General features: G+C 45.4%; 1 protein-coding gene across 1 annotated transcript in view; it reads left to right on the forward strand.

Annotated features, from left to right (window-relative positions):
* cps1 (carbamoyl-phosphate synthase 1, mitochondrial) overlaps positions 1-19,455 on the forward strand; it is a 204,232-nt gene that overhangs the window by 90,577 nt on the left and 94,200 nt on the right. Inside the window, exons 17-18 of the mRNA XM_072484190.1 lie at positions 10,505-10,649; positions 12,155-12,365. Coding sequence (XP_072340291.1) covers positions 10,505-10,649; positions 12,155-12,365 — 356 coding nt within the window. The remainder of the gene's footprint in view (positions 1-10,504; positions 10,650-12,154; positions 12,366-19,455) is intronic.

The following is a 19,455-nucleotide window of genomic DNA, read 5'->3' on the forward strand; positions in this document are numbered from 1 at the left end:
ATCTCAGACCTATTATTGCGGGACATCGAAGAATCCAGGACTGATGGAGAAAGCTCACGCTCCATGCCAACTCCGGATCACTGGTAAACTTGACGTTAATTGGCGAGTGTTCAAGCAGCAGTTTCAATTGTATCTGGCTGCTTCAGATTTAAATGATACGAGTAATGATCGTAAATTAGCTCTATTTCTAACAATGGCTGGTCCACAAGCCATAGAACTGCAAAACTCATTTCAATTTGCTACGCATCAAGATAAGACCAAATTTGAAGTAGTTATAGAAAAGTTTGATCTTCATTGGAAAATTCAAATAAATGAAACTTTTGAGCGTTTTGTCTTCAAAAGAAGAATGCAAAATAAAGGTGAATCAGTTGATTGCTTCGTGACTGATCTCAAATTCTTAGCTCAAACATGTAATTTCTCCTGTTAAATGATTCAATGATCAGGGGTCAAATTGTATTTGGAATAATCAATGATAAGCTCAGGGAATGTTTGCTGAGACAGAAAGATCTCAAGCTTGAAAATGCAATCAAAATGTGCCGAATGCATCAAATCAAAAGTCAGTTTAATGAAATGTTCCTCCGAGAAAAGGGTGCAAAAATGAACCTCGAGGTAGAATGTGTTAAGGCTGTGTTATAGCTCAAAAAGATGCGCGTTTCAGACGGGAGCCATCTTGCACACGCGTGTTCTAAACCTACACATGTGCACTTCGCAAAAAGATACGAGACGGAAGAAGACCGACCTGCATAAGCTTTGTTCGTGATGACGTGTACGTAATGACGTGTGGAAGACATGGAAACGCCCACCCTCAAAAAAAAAATGTCCAGCAAACGGCAAGATTTGCTCACAGTGTGGCAAACACAACCACTTCGCTGCTCAGTGCAGATCCACTCACAAATTTAAATCTTCGAATTTAAATTCGTTCAAATGAATATTAGAAGTGTGGATACAAAGGAAGAAGGTTTTCAAGAAAATGTTTCCAACAATTTAGATGCTTATTCTTTGGAAGACTCCTTCTTCGTAGGCATCGTTGAGAAGTATGATGAAACCACAGAAGTCTCATCTCCTCTCAAGATAGTTCACTCTATCAACACAGATACGGAATGGAACATAGTACTTCAAGTTAATAATTCTCCAATCAATTTTAAACTTGACACTGGCGCTTTTACAAATTTGCTCAATAGGCTTGACCTGTCAAAGCTGAAGCAAACTCCGAAGATCAATAAATCAACTTGTCAATTGCGCGACTACAATGGCAATGTCATCACTTCAATGGGATCTTGCTACTTGTTCGTTACCAATCATGACACAGCGGTATCTCTTAAGATTTGAGATTGTTGATTCAAAAAAATCGGCACTGTTAGGTGCACAAGCCTGCACGGATCTACACCTAATTCAGAGGATTTACAGTGCAGGTTCATCTCAACTACCCATTCAAGACGACATTCAAGGGATTGTGGATCGTTTTCCGGACGTCTTCGAAGACATGGGTACTCTTCCCTTCCGATACAAAATTCCGTTACAACCAGATGCCAAACCTGTGGTACACCCGCTGAGGGGAGTTCCTGCACCACTTCGAGAGAGTGAAGCTTGAACTTGCTAGAATACAAAACCAAGGCATTATATCAAGAATTACAGAACCGACTGACTGTGTCAGTTCCATGGTTTGTGTAAAGAAACCTTCTGGTGATTTGAGGATATGCATGGCCCCGAAAGATCTTAATAAGAATATTAAGAGAGAGCACTATCCTATACCCAAGAGAGAAGAAATCACTAGTGAAATGGCTAATGCTAAAAAAAATTCCAAACTGGATGTTGTCAAACGCAGCTAGATGAATCCAGTAGAAAGTTGTGCACTTTCAAGATGCCTTTTGGTAGATACTGTTTAACAGGATGCCATTTGGAAGTATCTCAGCATCAGAGATTTTTCATTGTTTGATAGAACAGATGACTGAAGGTATTGAAGGTGTACGTGTGTATGCGGATGATATAATTGTATGGCCATCTACAAGAGAAGAATACAATTCAAGATTATTACAAGTCTTTCAAAGAGTACATAAATTTGGTTTGAAACTGAATAGAACCAAATGTAGTTTTGGTATATTGACTCTGAAGTTCCTTTGGAGACCAAATTTCAGAACACTGGTGTGCGACCTGACAATGACAAGATTGTTGCCATTCAACAAATGAAAGTCCCAGAGGACAGAAAGGCCGTTTTAAGATTTTTAGGTGTTGAGTTTTCTAGGAAAGTTCATTCCCAACCTCTCGTCCAGAACTACTGCTCTCAGAATAAAAGCAAATTACTGCGGATGCTGGAATCTGAAACGAAAGAGAAAATGCTGGAAAATCTCAGCAAATCTGGCAGCATCTGTAGGGAGAGAAAAGAGCTAACGTTTCGAGTCCGATGACTCTTTGACAAAGGTCACCTTGGCATTGAAAAGTGCAAGAGAAGAGCAAGACAAACTGTGTATTGACGAGGTATCAACCGAGACATCACTGATATGATACTTGGATGCGAAACATGTCAATAATTTCAACCTGCACAGTGCAAAGAAAAACCTCAACAGCATGAATTGGAGTCAACACCATGGTCTAAAGTAGGAATAGATTTGTTTCATTGCAATGCTTATGATTATGTGTTAATCATAGACTACTTTTCAAATTATCCGGAAGTCATCAAGTTGTCTAATCTAACTGGCTGATGTGTTATAAAAGCTACAAAGGAAATTTTTGCCAGACATGGTATTCCAAACACTAATGTCTGACAACGGACTGTGCTTTGAGAGTCATGAATGCGCTGAATTCTCCAGAGAATAAAACTTCTCTCACATCACTTCAAGCCCGCATTAGCCTCAATCAAATGGGAAAGTTGAGAAAGGAGTTCATATCATGAAACAACTTCTTTACAAAGCTTTGGATTCTCATGCAGACATGAATCTTGCGTTACTCAACTACAGAGCAACTCCGCTTGCCACGGGTTTATCACCAGCGCAATTGTTGATGAACAGGGAATTAAGGACTACTCTACAGTCCATTACACTACCTGATCCAGATCATCTACCCATAATAAAAAAGATGCAACATCAAAGAGATAAACACCAACTGTACTACAATCAACGTGCTTCCAGGAGACAAAGTCAGGATCAAAATTCCTGATGGAGGTTGGTCTGCCCCTGCAAAAGTGATTCGTCAAGCAGCACCACACTCCTATGTCATTCAAACAGATGAAGGATCAATTGTTTGACAGAGTTGACAAGCATTTTTGAAACTCAAACAATACAACATCTTTCCAGATCTACAACTCTGTGAAAGTATTTTCAGATACGATGACATCTTCCAAAATTAGTGAAGGTTCCCAGAGGACAGTAAAAACTTCTGAGTCTCTGCAATAGTGGTTACAGATTACACTCCGCACATGGTGGATATGGTGTAGGAGGTGGGGCTGGCTCAGTGGCCAGTGTAGAGTTTGGATGTGGGGCTGTTCGGGGATTTGGGATTCTGTGTGAAGATGGATAGGGTGATTGATGAGTATGTGAGTTTAACAAGAATGGGGAGATGTCACGCTCGGTGCTGTTGGAGGCCCTAAAGGTGGTGGTGAGAGGGGACATAATCTTGCGTAAGGCACAGTGAATAGGGAGGAGAGGGAAGCGTGCCAACGGTTGGTGGACAAGATCTTTGAGATAGATGGAAGGTACCCGAGTGGCTCCACCCCTGAGCTTCTGGCTAGTAGAAAGAAATGCAGATGCTATTTGATATTTCATCCACTGATAAGGTGATGTGTCAGTTGCAGTGCTCGAGGGGGGTAATGTACGAATATGGGGAGAAGGCCAGTTTTCTTTTGGCTAGTTAGCTGAGGCAGAAGGCAGCTTCCTGAGACATTATTCAGAATCGGGATTTGGGTGGTGGGCTGGTGTCAGCGCCGGACAAAGTTAACTGGGTGTTTGAGGTGTTTTACAAGAATCCCTTGAGGTCAGAGTCACTTGAGGAGGGGTCAGATATGCGTAAGTTTCTGGAGGCGCTGGAGTGTCCTAAGGTGGAGAAGAAGGATCGCGAAGGGTTGGAGGAGCCATTTGGGGTGGAAGAGCTTTTGGGCGAGTATAGAGAAGACTGTGCGGAAAGGATACTTCACTCCAGGAGTGATTTCATGCACAAATGAGGGATATGGTATATTAAAACAAACTTTATTACTGATATGGTATTAATAACTTTAACCTTATAAGTACAAATAGCTTTCAGTTATCAGTTAAACAATGCTTATCAATACAATGACACAATAATCCTTAATTACTAACTTTGGGCGTCATTCTCCGCCGGCGGGAGTCTCCGTTTTGCCGGCGCCCGAGGGTTTCCCGACGTCGTGGGGCTGCCCCACAATGGGAAACCCCATTGACCGGCCGGTGTTACGGAGACCCCTGCCGGCCGGTCGGAGCAGAAATGTGGCGGGGTAGGTAGGAGAATTTCGCCCTTTATTTCCACTCAAACAACTCCCATCTCAAACCAAAATCCACTTTTAATTACAGTTAACAACTCAGGAACTTGCTGTTAACAAGATGTCTTGGATAGACCACTTTGAGAAAAAGATATCCTTCAGGAACCAGCTGCTGATTCCTGCCTGTCTCAACTTAACTGTTTAAACTGCCTATCCTGTTGACAGGCACATTTTTAACTCACTATCTTGAGGTCAGCTGCTTCTAGTCTGCCCCCTGTCAAATCTTGCAACTGAATTGTTTGGAAAGAAACTGTTGGCCTGTCCACAGACAGATCTTTAACTGAACTGTATTGAGACCACAGTTCTTGTCTGTTCACATCCCAATCTAAAACTAAACATTTTTAAACTGCAGAACCTGCTTCAGCCCCTGGCTCCTCCCATTAATGCCATCATCTTACTAAGCTGAACACAAGGGCCAGGATACTCCAATCCTGCGGCCAAGTACTGACGCTGCCGTGAAAAGTGCCGCTAGCCACTCCGGCGTCAACGGGCCTCAACTGGCAGCTATCCACCCCTTCCTAGGGGGCTAGTACGCCGCCGGAGTGGTGTCCGCAGCTCTGGCGCCCAAAGGCCGGCGCGCCACAACCGGCGTGAGTTCCCGCATGCGCGTCATGGCCGGCGCAAGTTCGCGCATGCCCGTGGGTTCCTGTCTCCGCGCCGGCTCCTGGGCAATATGGCGGAGCCCTACAGGGGCCCGGCGCGGAGGAACATATGCATCCCATGGAACTAGCCCGCCCGCCGATTGGTTGGCCCTGATTGTGGGCCAGGCCACCGTGGAGGCCCCCCCCCCCGACGTCAGATCCCCCCACACCCCCACCAGGACAGCGTCTGCAGACGGTTCCGAGGATGGGACCGTACATAACCCACGCCGGCGGGACTCGGCGGAACTCGGCGGGCTCTCGGCCCGTTGAGGCCCGGAGAATTGCCGAGGGGGTCGGGTGCTTTCAATGGCCACCGACCGGCGCGGCGGCGATCCCTCGGGCGCCCGAAAATTGGCATTGGAGAATCGGCATGGCAGCATTGGGGCGGTGTGGCGCGATTCTCACCCGCCCCCCCCCCGGCAATTCTCCGACCCGACGCGGGGGTCGGAGAATCCCAGCACATGTCTTAATTTTCTACTCCCCAGTGAACCCTCTTCGTATGAACAAAAGTCCATTTGCCCAAACTTTTAGGATGCTTTAATTTCACTTCTGTCTCCAAAAAACCTAGCTGTCTTTCAAACCAGGATTTTTAAAAACATAACTGCAGCGATCACACATTAACCCAGGCTTTTAATAACCCTTACTGCACCAAATATATATAATACAATCTATCTGATATTCCTACATTCATCACACTGTCAAGTCTGTATAGATGAGCTGGATTAGATTTTTGAATTTTTTTACCATTTCCACTTGGTTCCTAAATTCTACCCATGGTGGACACTGAGTGAGTTGGCTTGGACAATATGAGGGGCCATGGAGGATGGGTGGGGCAGTGAAGAGGGGTGAGGGTTAGAAGATACTAACATCTTCTAAAATAATTGGGACCGTCTGAGAGAGCTGATGTGCATTATCTAACCAGCTTGCCTTAGGACTCAACCCCACTTGTCCTAGCATCTGTGTGGTGTCAGCTGGCTCAACTTCACCACACACCCTCCCACCTGGAGCATAAATCTCGCTATTTGAGACAGTTTTTAACCAAGGTCAGTCCAGCGAGTCGAGATGTTTCCCGACTACCTGCCCGTCTTCCAGATTCTGACCCAGGGTCACAATGGTGAACCTGAAGCCCATCTCCTGGTATGCTTGGAGACGGGAGGGCTTTCACTTAGCGGGACAGAGTGTGTGAACACGCCATCATTTTACCACCTCTGTCAAATTTAAGTCCAATCGAGACCTTTACTGGGCAGTTAAGCAACACCTAAGGAGCTCATCTAGATGTCACTGATTTTAACCCAACGACGGGCAAGCTTTTGTCACTAGCGGAGGGGGAAAAGAAGTAAAGCTGTGTGGAATTTTTGTGTCCGGGATGGTGGTCTGGGACGTGGCCGAGTGGTAGCGTTGTGTCCCACATTCATAGGCGCTCCATGTCTGATTAAGGGACCTGGCATCCGGAAGCTGTGGGATGGAGGGAACCCGTTTCATCATTATTTTTACATCCCTCTTTTCCCCCCATGTGTTTGTTTGTCTGTGAGTGTGGGTGTGTGTGTGTGTGTGTGTATATAGAGGGTGGGGGCAAGTTAAGGGGTGTATGTGAATTAGATAATAGTTAGCCTGTTTTGCAAAACCAAAATCATTACCACCAGCCGCTGTTTGCAAAAATGGGAGCTATGTTTCTGATAAATTGTTGAACCGAGACTGGACTGCTTTACAGCGCCTGATTGCAAGATAGGATACCGTTTCTTGAGCTTCCCTTGAGCTTCACTAGAACAGTGAGGGAGACCAAGGACTGAGACATCACGGTAGGAGTGGGGTGGAGAATTAAAATAGGTGCTGACTGACTGACCGTGCCACTTCACTGACTAGAATAAAGGAAAGCCGCAAAGTGGCTCATTTGTGTTTCTTTTACACTTCACAAACTGGTATATGTACACACTTTAACTGAGTCAGTTTGGCATGTGCTTGATTTAGATTTTATAGTCGTATTGCCCTTCTGGATTTAAAAAAATGTTGTCTAATATTGTATTATTACAGATTTGTCTGCAGCTTGCTTTACATTGAATAGACATGTTTCTGCTTGTTTTTTTAAATCTATGACTATTAAAAACAAGAATACAGTACCTCTGTAAATGTGTATTGAATGAATATAACATTTGACGAACTTAGAAACATGTGAGAATGGTTTGAAACGCAGTCTGATAGTTTCCGGTGTAAGTCCAACTCCAGTGAATGTATTTCATCTGTCGCGTGCCCGCTGTTCATCGGGCACAGTGTCTGCACTGATTGAAACACAACTGTTTTAGAATTTGCAATAACCATCATTTCAAATCATTGTTGCACCCAGAAATGGCCTTCATGGTGTGACAATTATTTGTGTGTTATGGACTGGTCTTGTTTGTGAAAAGTTACAGTTTTGGGGTAAGAAAGGAGTGATGGCCAGAGTTTTGAGTTGTGGAATTGCTGTGTGACAGGTGTTGTGATAGATTGGGTTCACTAAGTTTGACTGCTCAGGTCATGAGGCAATCTCAAAATACATACCGAGGAGAGGATAGGCAAATGCATGAGCCCAAATACCTCCAACATTCTGTCCTAGGAGTGTGTGTGGGTGTGTGTGCCCTTGTTTCACATGTCTGTCTCTCACTGAGGTATAGGGCTTGATTTAATGGCCGTGCTGTGCTTAAGCGAGAGCGCGACAAGACTGTTAAATCGCTGGGGAGGCCAGAATTGAGAACCATGCCGGGTGGCGATTTGGTTACGATTGAATCGGCCCGTTCCCATTGGCGAAATCAGGAACCAGCTCATCAGGGAGCTTGCGACATTTCCCACTCGCTACCACACTTCGAAACATTTCCATTAAATCGCATCCATAGTCTTAGGGTGACTTATCTTTTCCAAGTGCACATTTTACATGAACAAGCTAGAGAGTCCATACTACGCAAAGTGCATTTCTGACAAAGTCAGAGCTCTCTTAGACTCTCACCACAATACAACATCGACTTCCTACAGTAGACTGGACATGCTACAGAGCCATGAACCTAACCTAGTGCCCACTTGCGCCCCCCTCCCCAAACACACCTCCCTCCCTCCCCAGCTTTGGGTACAACTGGACACAGCCCCCAGCGTCTGAACACTATCCTCTCTGATGATTGCCTCTCCCTGAGAGGTTTCCTTGCTAAATTGGGGAAGACAGGCTGAGATGAGGATCATCTGAGGAGGGGAGCAGTGCACTCCTGATTCGTGCTGCATGATGTAATGGCTTCACCCAATCCTTGCCTGTCCGAGATATTCTCTTACACTCTCTGCTTTTCCATAATGCCTCCTCATGCCAAGAGTTGATCTCTGATTGGAAGAAGTGCACAGTCCACCTCTGTTTGCCTTCAGGCTGTTGGCTGACGCCGGGAGCTATGTTTTGGGAAGATTGATTTGATTCTGTCTTTGCTAGTGGCCTAATTTGGCACTGGAACTTGTGTATCACTTGATTCTTCATTCTCTGCCACCAGCTATATTGTGCTGCCCTCTGTGCTTTCATCAGTCTTTTTAAGGTCCCCCCCCCCCCCCCCCCCCCCAGCCTGGGCCTGGCCCTGTATATATTTCTCATATTCTTGTTGCTTCTCTGTTGGTTTTAGTGCTGCTTCTACCACCCACTTATGTAAAAAATACAAACCCAGAATGATTGCCCAGAGGGTGTTTGTGGGTGGGAATGGTTTGTGGGACGTGTATGAGGCCTCACTGTAGTTAACACACCACAAACACACTAGACAACAGCTGAAGATTGGAAACCAGAACAACTGTCCCTCTCTGATGCTGAGTGGGCTTTTTCCAATATTTTTATTGGTTTGCATACTTCTTGCTTTATGTGGAATGACATGGAAATGACAATACAGGAACAGCAATTTGGTACAACTGTTTTTTCCCCTATCTTGCATCCGTCTATCTAAGTCATTTGTAAATGTTGACATGGTTTCGATCACAAACACATTTCACAGACTCACAAACCATTTTGATACCAAAAAGCAGAATCACATACTACCAAAGGAGGCCATTCCGACGGCCATCATGTCTGTGCTGACTCCCTGGTACAGCTTTCCGATTTAACCCCACTTTCCTCCTCTTTGCCCACAGCCTTTCAAATTTCCCCCCTCCAAGTATTTATCCAATTCCCTTTTATAAAGTTGCCACTGAACTCGCTTCCACCAGTTTTCCATTCCAGGACCATAACTCCTGCATAAGTACATTTTTCCGCTTCTCTCCTCTGTTGCTTTTAATAGTCTTTAATCTGTGTCTGCTGGTTACCAACCTTCCTGCCAATGCAAATAGATTCCTGTCAAACCCCTGCATAATATCGATCATTATTAGGTCTCTTAACCTTCTTTGCTCCCAGGACAGATATCCCAGCTTCTTCAGTCTTCCTACATTTATGAAGTCCGTCAACACTGAAGTCAGTTCTGCCTTATACCCTTGACATCCTTCATAGAGTGTGGTGCCCAGAATTGAACACAAGGCTTCATCTGAGGAGCCTGCATTACCGGTTTGTTTTTGGGGCTGGTTTGCAATCCCAGCAGTGGCCACCACATGAAGAGCTGCATGCCCTCTGATTGATTGGAAGCTCTTAAAGGGACATCTGCCTCAGGGCGCTGATGTCACAACCTCAGGATACTAATGTCTGGGGGTTGTAAGATCTGATCATTTATTTCAAGGCTGGTGGAGATCGACTTGCCCCCCCCCCCCAACCTTTCACCATCTCGGCCTTAAATCCCAGCCTGTATTTCCCCAGTCCAGGCAGTGATTTGCACTGTGCCCTTTGTATTGCTTCAACATTCTCCTTACAGTGTGGAGCCCAAAACTGCACAGGGTACTTCAACTGTGGTCTAACCAAGGCTTTGTTCAGATTCCACGTCACTCCTGAACCCTTGTATCCAATGCCTCTCATCATAAAGCTCCGTATTCCATTAGCTTTCTTTAGGCCGTATTCACTTGAGTTACTACTGCTTTGATAGACTGAGTAGCCTGACCCTCCAAATCCACATCTTTTCCACATCACCCAACTGCCCTCCATTCAAAGACTAACTTATTTTCTGGCCTTGTTTGACTGTCTCACTCAGTGACATTGAATTTTGGCTGCCACTATTTTGTCCTTTCTCCTCTCTTATTTTCCTTTCACTGCGTCCTTTGCTCCACTTATTTTACTAATATCTCCATTAGTTTGAACACTTCTGCAAATGGTTCCAGATTCAAATTCATAGATGTACATTCAGAGTAGAACTGCCTAATGATAACACCAGGCGTGGTCTATACTGGATGCCATTCAAAAGCCCTCCTCGTCCTTTGCATTAATGGACAGTGCTACCGTTCCAATGGTTGTTTGTTCTTTTCTGTTTAGGCCTTTGCGATGACCAATCAGATCCTTGTAGAGCAGTCACTGCTGGGCTGGAAGGAGGTGGAGTATGAGGTGGTTCGAGATGCGGCTGACAACTGTGTCACTGTGTGTAACATGGAGAACTTTGACCCCTTGGGAATTCATACAGGTAAAACTGTCTGAGGAAGTAAGCGGAACTTTCTCTGGTACTATGTTGGATATGAGAATATAGCTCTGTGTCAGGGCCTCAAACTGTGAAACTCATGTCCCATTCTCCTGTAAAGCCACCTAAGTACCTGATTATTCAGTATTTTATTCCCTCATTCCCTTTGATCCTTGCTGAGCTGCAGTCTAATGTGTAACAGCCTATTTGCTGTTGGTGCTCAGTAATCTTCAAATGTTTCACTATTTCCAGCAACATCAGGAGACAGATAAAAGCAAATTACTGCGAATGCTCGGATCTGAAATAAAAACAGAAAATACTGGACAATCGCAGAAGGTCTGACAGCATCTATGGAGAGAGAAGGAAGCTAACATTTTGAGTCTGGATGGCCCTTTGTCAAAACTTTGTCAAAGAGTCATCCAGGCAGGAGTCAGATGTCTGCCATCAATCTTGTTACAGCCCGTCCCTGTTGTTAGGATAGTGTTGGGCAGTGAATTGGTAGGTCAAGACTCTCAGAAAATTCCCACTGGAATGGGAAAACTAGTTTTCCCTTTTCTCCTCCGAATCCCACAGGGCATTGAGTCCAATCATGGCAGTTCCAATTTCAGTTAGCTATGGAGGCATAAAGAAGCTCTGAAACCTGGGACACCCCTATGCTGTGATGCCCTGGGACACTACACAGTGGGTGATGTCCTTCACTGCCAGCAGGGAAGTCTTGCTTTGTTGTCATGTTGTTTTTCACCCAGCTGCGGAACTTGAACTCAAATAGTTAAATTGCACCACAAACAATGTGTTGAGTTAAGATAAATCAGATTGAAGCTGCCAGCAAAGAGATGGACTCTGCTGCTCTGGTGCAACACAGGGAGGATCTATGATGCTGGACAACTGATCCCCAATCTCTATCAAGGTACAGTGAGGGATGTGAAAGACTTTGTGAATGAGCAACTTTCCCCCTGATCTAAACTTGAGATGGTAGGTGTTGAGAAGATTGAGGATCAATGAAAAATGGAAATTAAAGGTCTTAGTTTCGCCTTGTCTTCCCTCCATTGTTAAATACATTGACTGGTGCAGGACTGACTAACACAGGCAGAATGACTCAAAGAGCCAGCTTCTTGATTCTGGTGCCATCTTTAAATGGAGCAAACTGCTGCCAGATTGAAGCACCTTCCCCTATTGGGAAGATGAGGTTTGGAGCTGGTCTCTGAAACCACCTTCACATTGTACTTGCAAATAAAAAGTGTTATTTTTAAAATGGTAACATCAATTTGAAGGTGCAAAGCTCAGAAAAACAACCAGATTGAGGAATGGGAGAGGAGATTGGGGAACGGGGATAAACGGTATGGAGTAACACCAAGCTCATGGTTTTGAGGCATGGAGTTTCGATGAGGTGGACTGAATGACAGTGGGTGTGCTTGTGCAATTGGGTTAAGTAAATTGGTTTCAAGTTCTGTTTGCCCTTGGACCCTGTAATTCTCACTCTTGTGACTTGTCCTTTGTATCTTGTGTTTTAGGTGATTCAGTTGTTGTAGCCCCGAGTCAGACCCTATCCAATGAGGAATACCACATGCTGCGCGAGACTGCTATCAAGGTGGTGCGTCATTTGAACATTGTAGGAGAGTGCAATATTCAGTATGCCCTGCACCCCTCATCTCTGGAGTACTGCATCATTGAGGTCAATGCCCGGCTGTCCCGTAGCTCAGCATTGGCTTCCAAGGCCACAGGGTAAGGAGAGGGAAAGGGGGGGTGGCGATGCATTTAGCATAAATACACTTTAAAAAGACATCCTGTGTGGCTGTTAGCAATCTAAAATAAGTATAAAATATGTCAGAACGGAGAGGAGCCACCTCCACATTACTGCACATTGCAAGGTATTTACAGCATAGAAATAGGTGATCCGATGAGAGCATGCAGGTGTTTATTTTCTACATGAGCCACCTGTCACGCAAATTCATCTAATCCCATCCATCTCGCCTCCCATTCCTGTCTCCTTCACATTTATTTAGCCTCCATTTGGACAGGAGATTATTTGCCCCATCTATTCATTATGGTATAAAACTGTAAATGCTGGAAAACCTCACCAGACCTGGCAGCATCTGTGGAGAGAGAAACAAAGCTCACATTATGAGTCTATATGACTCTCCTACAGAAACTGGAGATCTTTCTCAGGTTTGACTCAGTTTATTGATCATTTCTCCTCCATTTCCATTCTATATTTATTGATTTATTTTCATGTAATGTCCATCGTCCTGGTCAATTCCCTGTCATTACCTGCCAGTTTATTGTGTAATCCTTAGTGGCCCTATTGTTGCTAATTTTTGGTTGGTTCAATTTGCTCTGTTTTATAACCTTTGCTCTAGAGTCGCCAGGTATCTTTATGATACCACCACGAGGTTCAAGTTCAAGTACTGATCAATAACTAAACACACCTATTAGTAAGATTCAAATCAAAACACATTTATTATATACAGTAAGTCCCCACTTATGCATATAGCTCTACTTTCTAGACTATTTCTATCACTAAAAGGCCTATACTTAGCTTCGGAATTGGCCCAGCAGGTCAGGGGAACAAATGGCCTTTCGTTCAGGTCCTGAGTCTGCAGGATTCAAAAGCTGGTATGGACTTGTAGCTAGGAGCGCCTATCTCGTAGCGAGCGTTGACTGGAGACTTGCTAGTTTTTGCCTGTGTTGGCTGAATTTCCCAGTAGTCTTTGCGGACCTCCATTTTAAGTCGGGAAGTGTCCAACCCAGGTGGCTACACTATCCTTCAGGGCCCCTAATTTATTTTCTTTATATGTCTAACATGCTTTACTATTATTCTATTGCCTTCCTAATTACTTTTGACTTCGTTCCTAACCTTTTTGTATTCTCCTCTCCTTTGTTGTCTGAGTATTTAATGTATGCCCTTGTCTTTAGTTTCAATTTTGCCATTATTTCTTCATTCATCCATTGTGGTATCTGTTACTGACTAGTTTGTTCTTGCTTTTTAGCGGGATATATTCCTCCAGAACTCCACTGATTCCTGTTGGAAATATTTTCCACTGATTTCCTTTTTTTTGTTTGTCGTTGAGTTTTTCAAATTTATATTCCCCAGTTCTATTCTCATCCATTTCAAAACTACCTTCTTTCCAGTTTATTACATTGATCTGTGTCCTCTTCAAACTTTATCTTACGCTATTATATTGCTTAAATATTCTTTCCACTCATGTCCCTTATCAATTCTGGCTTATTAATTCAATGCTAGATCCAGCCCCTTCTTTTCTGGGCTTTGTACTAATGGCTAGGAAAGGAGTCATGCTCCATACATGTACCCCATTTACACCTTTGCTTGTTCAGCTTATATTGAAGTAGTCAGTGACTTGGATGACTATCACATCAGATCAGTCATAATGCTCATTGAATGGCAGAGCAGAATTGATGGGCTGAATGGCCTACTTCTGCTTATATACCTTACGGTTTTAACTTTAGAATCTCCAATGTTTACCATTTAATGTCCTTTACTAAATTCACATATTTGACTACATATTTCTACCCCCAAACCCTTTTCACAATTAGGTGGTCTTTAGTATATCCCTAATAGTGTGATTAATCCTTATCTTAATTCATAGGCCTGAAACCTTTGCCGTTCAGGCGTACGCACTCACCCCTGGAGCGTAATTTCACTCTAGCTGGCAAACAAATGGGCAGCTCCTTTGAAATGTACTCTTTGAAAGTCTGAGTACTGCCAGGGAGGGCGAGAGGAGGGCAGGATCTGAGAAAAAGGAGTGTACAGGTTGACATTTCCAATGAGCCTGTTAGGGGCATAGCATCTGGGGAGCTGTCTCAGAGAGCTGCTGACCGGTGAAAAATAAGTTGCACTGTAAAAACTGTGCAAAGAGTCTCTCGGCAGCAGCACATTCAAACACAACCCTCGGTCCCCAGACACCTTATTGAATTTTATTTCAGCCCACACAGTTTGTCACGCTCTGGACCGAGGCTGAGGCTAAAATATAAAAGCCACCTGGACACTCGGCCCATCAATCAACCCTAAAAGCAGACGGGTCACGTAAAATTGTGTTCAATTGGCCCCTTAATGGGCTAAGTTGTCCGCTTGACTGTCAGCGGGCACGACTCTCGTGCGCGTGCACCGACCACAATATTGCACAAATGCGTGATGGTGTCGGGACGCGCACTCAATGTCTTTTTGCTCCAGGTTGGGTGCATGTCATATTCTGTGCCGGAGATTCCATTTCAAACGTATGGAAATTATGTCCATTTTGTCTACTTCATCGACAGTCAATCTGTTAGCTCTAATTAGCACAGTTCCCTGAGAAGGGCTACATTAATGCTTTTGGGGGACATTTTATCCAAGGATATCCTTTGGGTGAAAGATCTTTAGTGAAGATGTTCATGCTCTGGTGTTGTTTAATGGATCACCATTGGCTGGTATTTATTACAATTCTGACTTACCTCTGGGTATCAATTGAGGAAATCAGACAGGATAGTCTCAGCCAGTGGGTACACTTTAAATAAATGGACAGTTTAATTCTAGATGTGTGCTGGCTGGAAACTGTGTTCCGAGTGGCTCGTCAATCATCCTTCCAGCTGCCATGTGAAACACTGTCTGCCTCATCAGCGTGGCCTGTGATTTCACATCCTGGGACCTGGAGATAAAATAGCCCTATGCAAACCCCATTTCCACAAATGTATTCCATTAGATAATGAGGTTCCGTGAAAGCATTCTAAGTTTGGAATATTGGTGGGAGAAGGGGTCAGAGGGGAATACACAGTCCAGGGGCTGTACTGTGGAGATTCAGAAGTCACACGTTACACTTTAAGCTTCATGACATCTGATCTGCTGTTTGAGTGACTGGTCTGTAACTCGACCAGCAGCACCTGTGTCACAGCCTGAATTACATTCCTCTTTGACATGACCCATGCACTCTACACATGACTTCCTGCACAAACATATTTAATACACATTACCTCAACATTCCCCTCCCTCCTGTCTCCCCGGCCTGGCCCCCTACTTCTCTCACACTGTTCGCTCCCTCGCTTTGGCCACCCTCTCCCTCAGCATTGCTCTTTTTTACTTCGCCCCCCTCCCGCCTCTAGCCCCCTCTACCACCGGACCCTGGCTTGCTCTGGTTATGATCTCACTGTATCACCCCTCATGCCACCAGATGTTAATTTTCCAACTGGACTCTGGTGAGGATGGGTTCCTGGTAGACTTTCCCCTTCTCTAGCCATAGGGTGAATTTAGCATAAGAATTGCTGCCCTAATTGAATTCAGTTAACTGGACAGGGACATGTGGAATCGGTATTTCAACTTTGCGATTCAGAGGGGGATGTCAGCGACACTCCAGCAGGTCCACAGCCGATTGGAGGAATCCTTGAGGCCACGGGTGCAGGATATGGCGCGAGCATATGCGTGGCACCGAGGCCAACACTGCTAGGATGCCAACCACAGTGGAGAGCCTGGTGCATGACGTCAGCAGCACGAGTGCAGGTGTCCACGTGTGGCTCAGTTAGTGACGGAATGGCTGAGGGCCTCAACAACGTGTCCCAGTCACTGGGGGACGTGTCCCAGTACCAGGCTGGCCTTGATGAAGTCTTGCAGAGCCTGTCCCAGTCTCGGGTGGGCATTGCGAGCCTCTCAGAGCACGTCCCGGTCACTGGGGGACATCTCCCAGTCCCATGTGGGCATAACTGAGGCGCTGCGAGACATGGCCCAATTTGGAGAGGAAACCCGAGACACTACACGTGTAGTGTCTCCCACCCACCCTCCTCCTCTAACCTAATAATAAGACCCATTGGTGTAAGGTAAGTGCCATATTATATTATATATTATTAGCATTGTGCAGGCCAAGGATTGGAGGTGGAGGAGCAGTCTCTGTCAGCGAGAGAACCTGAGAACATCTCAGAAGGTAAGCAAGTGATTTTTACTTTTATACCTTTTTTCAAATTGTGTGTGTCGGGGGGGACAGAAAAGCTGTGACCTGAGTGGCTGGTTGGGATTCTAACCTAAATTTTTTTGACTATTTGGGAACTAATTAAACATAATAACTTAATTATAATTTAGAGGATATCTAAGCCAGAGATCGGAGGATATTATAGTTAGCTATCGCATTTCTATTAGAAATCTAGTGCTAGGAAACAGATAGTTGACAGTAACTTTGTAATTTAAAAAAAAAGTATTTATTTAAAAAAAAAGACAAATTTTAATTTTAATTAATTGACGCAATGTCAGTTAGAGGGGTGCTGTGCTCTGACTGTGAGATGTGGCAGGTCCGGGAGGCTTCCAGCGTCCTGGATGGCTTCATCTGCAGAAAGTGCACCCAACTGCAGCTCCTCACAGACCGCATGGTTCGGTTGGAGCAGCAATTGGATGCACTTAGGAGCATGCAGGTGGCGGAAAGCGTCATAGATCGCAGTTATGTAAGTGTGGTCACACCCAAGGTGCAGGCAGAGAAATGGGTGACCACCAGAAAGGGCAGGCAGTCAGTGCAGGAATCCCCTGTGGTTGTCCCCCTCTCGAACAGATATACCCCTTTGGATACTGTCGGGGGGGATAGCCTATCAGGGGAAAACAGCAGCAGCCAGAGCAGTGGCACCACGGCTGGCTCTGATGTTCAGAAGGGAGGGTCAAAGCGCAGAAGAGTAATAGTTATAGGGGACTCTATAGTCAGGGGAACAGATAGGCGCTTCTGTGGACGTGAAAGAGACTCCAGGATGGTATGTTGCCTCCCTGGTGCCAGGGTCCAGGATGTCTCCGAACGGGTAGAGGGAATCCTGAAGGGGGAGGGCAAACAGGTAGAGGTCGTTGTACATATTGGTACTAACGACATAGGCAGGAAGAGGCATGAGGTCCTGCAGCAGGAGTTCAGGGAGCTAGGCAGAAAGTTAAAAGACAGGACCTCGAGGGTTGTAATCTCGGGATTACTCCCTGTGCCACGTGCCAGTGAGGCTAGAAATAGGAAGATAGAGCAGACAAACACGTGGCTAAACAGCTGGTGTAGGAGGGAGGGTTTCGGTTATCTGGACCACTGGGAGCTCTTCCGGGGCAGGTGTGACCTGTATAAGATGGACGGGTTGCATCTAAACCGGAGAGGCATAAATATCCTGGCCGCGAGATTTGCTAGTGTCACACGGGAGGGTTTAAACTAGTATGGCAGGGGGGTGGGCACGGGAGCAATAGGTCAGAAGGTGAGAGCGTTGAGGGAGAACTAGGGAATATGGACAGTGTGGCTCTGAGGCAGAGCAGACGGGGAGAAGTTGCTGAACACAGCGGGTCTGGTGGCCTGAAGTGCATATGTTTTAATGCAAGGAGCATTACGGGTAAGGCAGATGAACTTAGAGCTTGGATTACTACTTGGAACTATGATGTTGTTGCCATTACAGAGACCTGGTTGAGGGAAGGGCAGGATTGGCAGCTAAACGTTCCAGGTTTTAGATGTTTCAGGCGGGATAGAGGGGGATGTAAAAGGGGAGGCGGAGTTGCGCTACTTGTTCAGGAGAGTATCACAGCTATACAGCGAGAGGACACCTCAGAGGGCAGTGAGGCTATATGGGTAGAGATCAGGAATAAGAAGGGTGCAGTCACAATGTTGGGGGTATACTACAGGCCTCCCAACAGCCAGCGGGAGATAGAGGAGCAGATAGGTAGACAGATTTTGGAAAAGAGTAAAAACAACAGGGTTGTGGTGATGGGAGACTTCAACTTCCCCAATATTGACTGGGACTCACTTAGTGCCAGGGGCTTAGACGGGGCAGAGTTTGTAAGGAGCATCCAGGAGGGCTTCTTAAAACAATATGTAAACAGTCCAACTAGGGAAGAGGCGGTACTGGACCTGGTATTGGGGAATGAGCCCGGCCAGGTGGTAGATGTTTCAGTAGGGGAGCATTTCGGTAACAGTGACCACAATTCAGTAAGTTTTAAAGTACTGGTGGACAAGGATAAGAGTGGTCCGAGGATGAATGTGCTAAATTGGGGGAAGGCTAATTATAACAATATTAGGCGGGAACTGAAGAGCATAGATTGGGGGCGGATGTTTGAGGGCAAATCAACATCTGACATGTGGGAGGCTTTCAAGTGTCAGTTGATAGGAATACAGGACAGGCATGTTCCTGTGAGGAAGAAAGACAAATACGGCAATTTTCGGGAACCTTGGATGACGAATGATATTGTAGGCCTCGTCAAAAAGAAAAAGGAGGCATTTGTCAGGGCTAAAAGGCTGGGAACAGACGAAGCCTGTGTGGCATATAAGGAAAGTAGGAAGGAACTTAAGCAGGGAGTCAGGAGGGCTAGAAGGGGTCATGAAAAGTCATTGGCAAATAGGGTTAAGGAAAATCCCAAGGCTTTTTACACTTACATAAAAAGCAAGAGGGTAGCCAGGGAAAGGGTTGGCCCACTGAAGGATAGGCAAGGGAATCTATGTGTGGAGCCAGAGGAAATGGGCGAGGTACTAAATGAATACTTTGCATCAGTATTCACCAAAGAGAAGGAATTGGTAGATGTTGAGTCTGGAGAAGGGGGTGTAGATAGCCTGGGTCACATTGTGATCCAAAAAGACGAGGTGTTGGGTGTCTTAAAAAATATTAAGGTAGATAAGTCCCCAGGGCCGGATGGGATCTACCCCAGAATACTGAAGGAGGCTGGAGAGGAAATTGCTGAGGCCTTGACAGAAATCTTTGGATCCTCGCTGTCTTCAGGGGATGTCCCGGAGGACTGGAGAATAGCCAATGTTGTTCCTCTGTTTAAGAAGGGTGGCAGGGATAATCCCGGGAACTACAGGCCGGTGAGCCTTACTTCAGTGGTAGGGAAATTACTGGAGAG

This window comes from Scyliorhinus torazame, chromosome 2 (genome assembly GCF_047496885.1).
Source record: "Scyliorhinus torazame isolate Kashiwa2021f chromosome 2, sScyTor2.1, whole genome shotgun sequence".
NCBI lineage: Eukaryota > Metazoa > Chordata > Chondrichthyes > Carcharhiniformes > Scyliorhinidae > Scyliorhinus > Scyliorhinus torazame.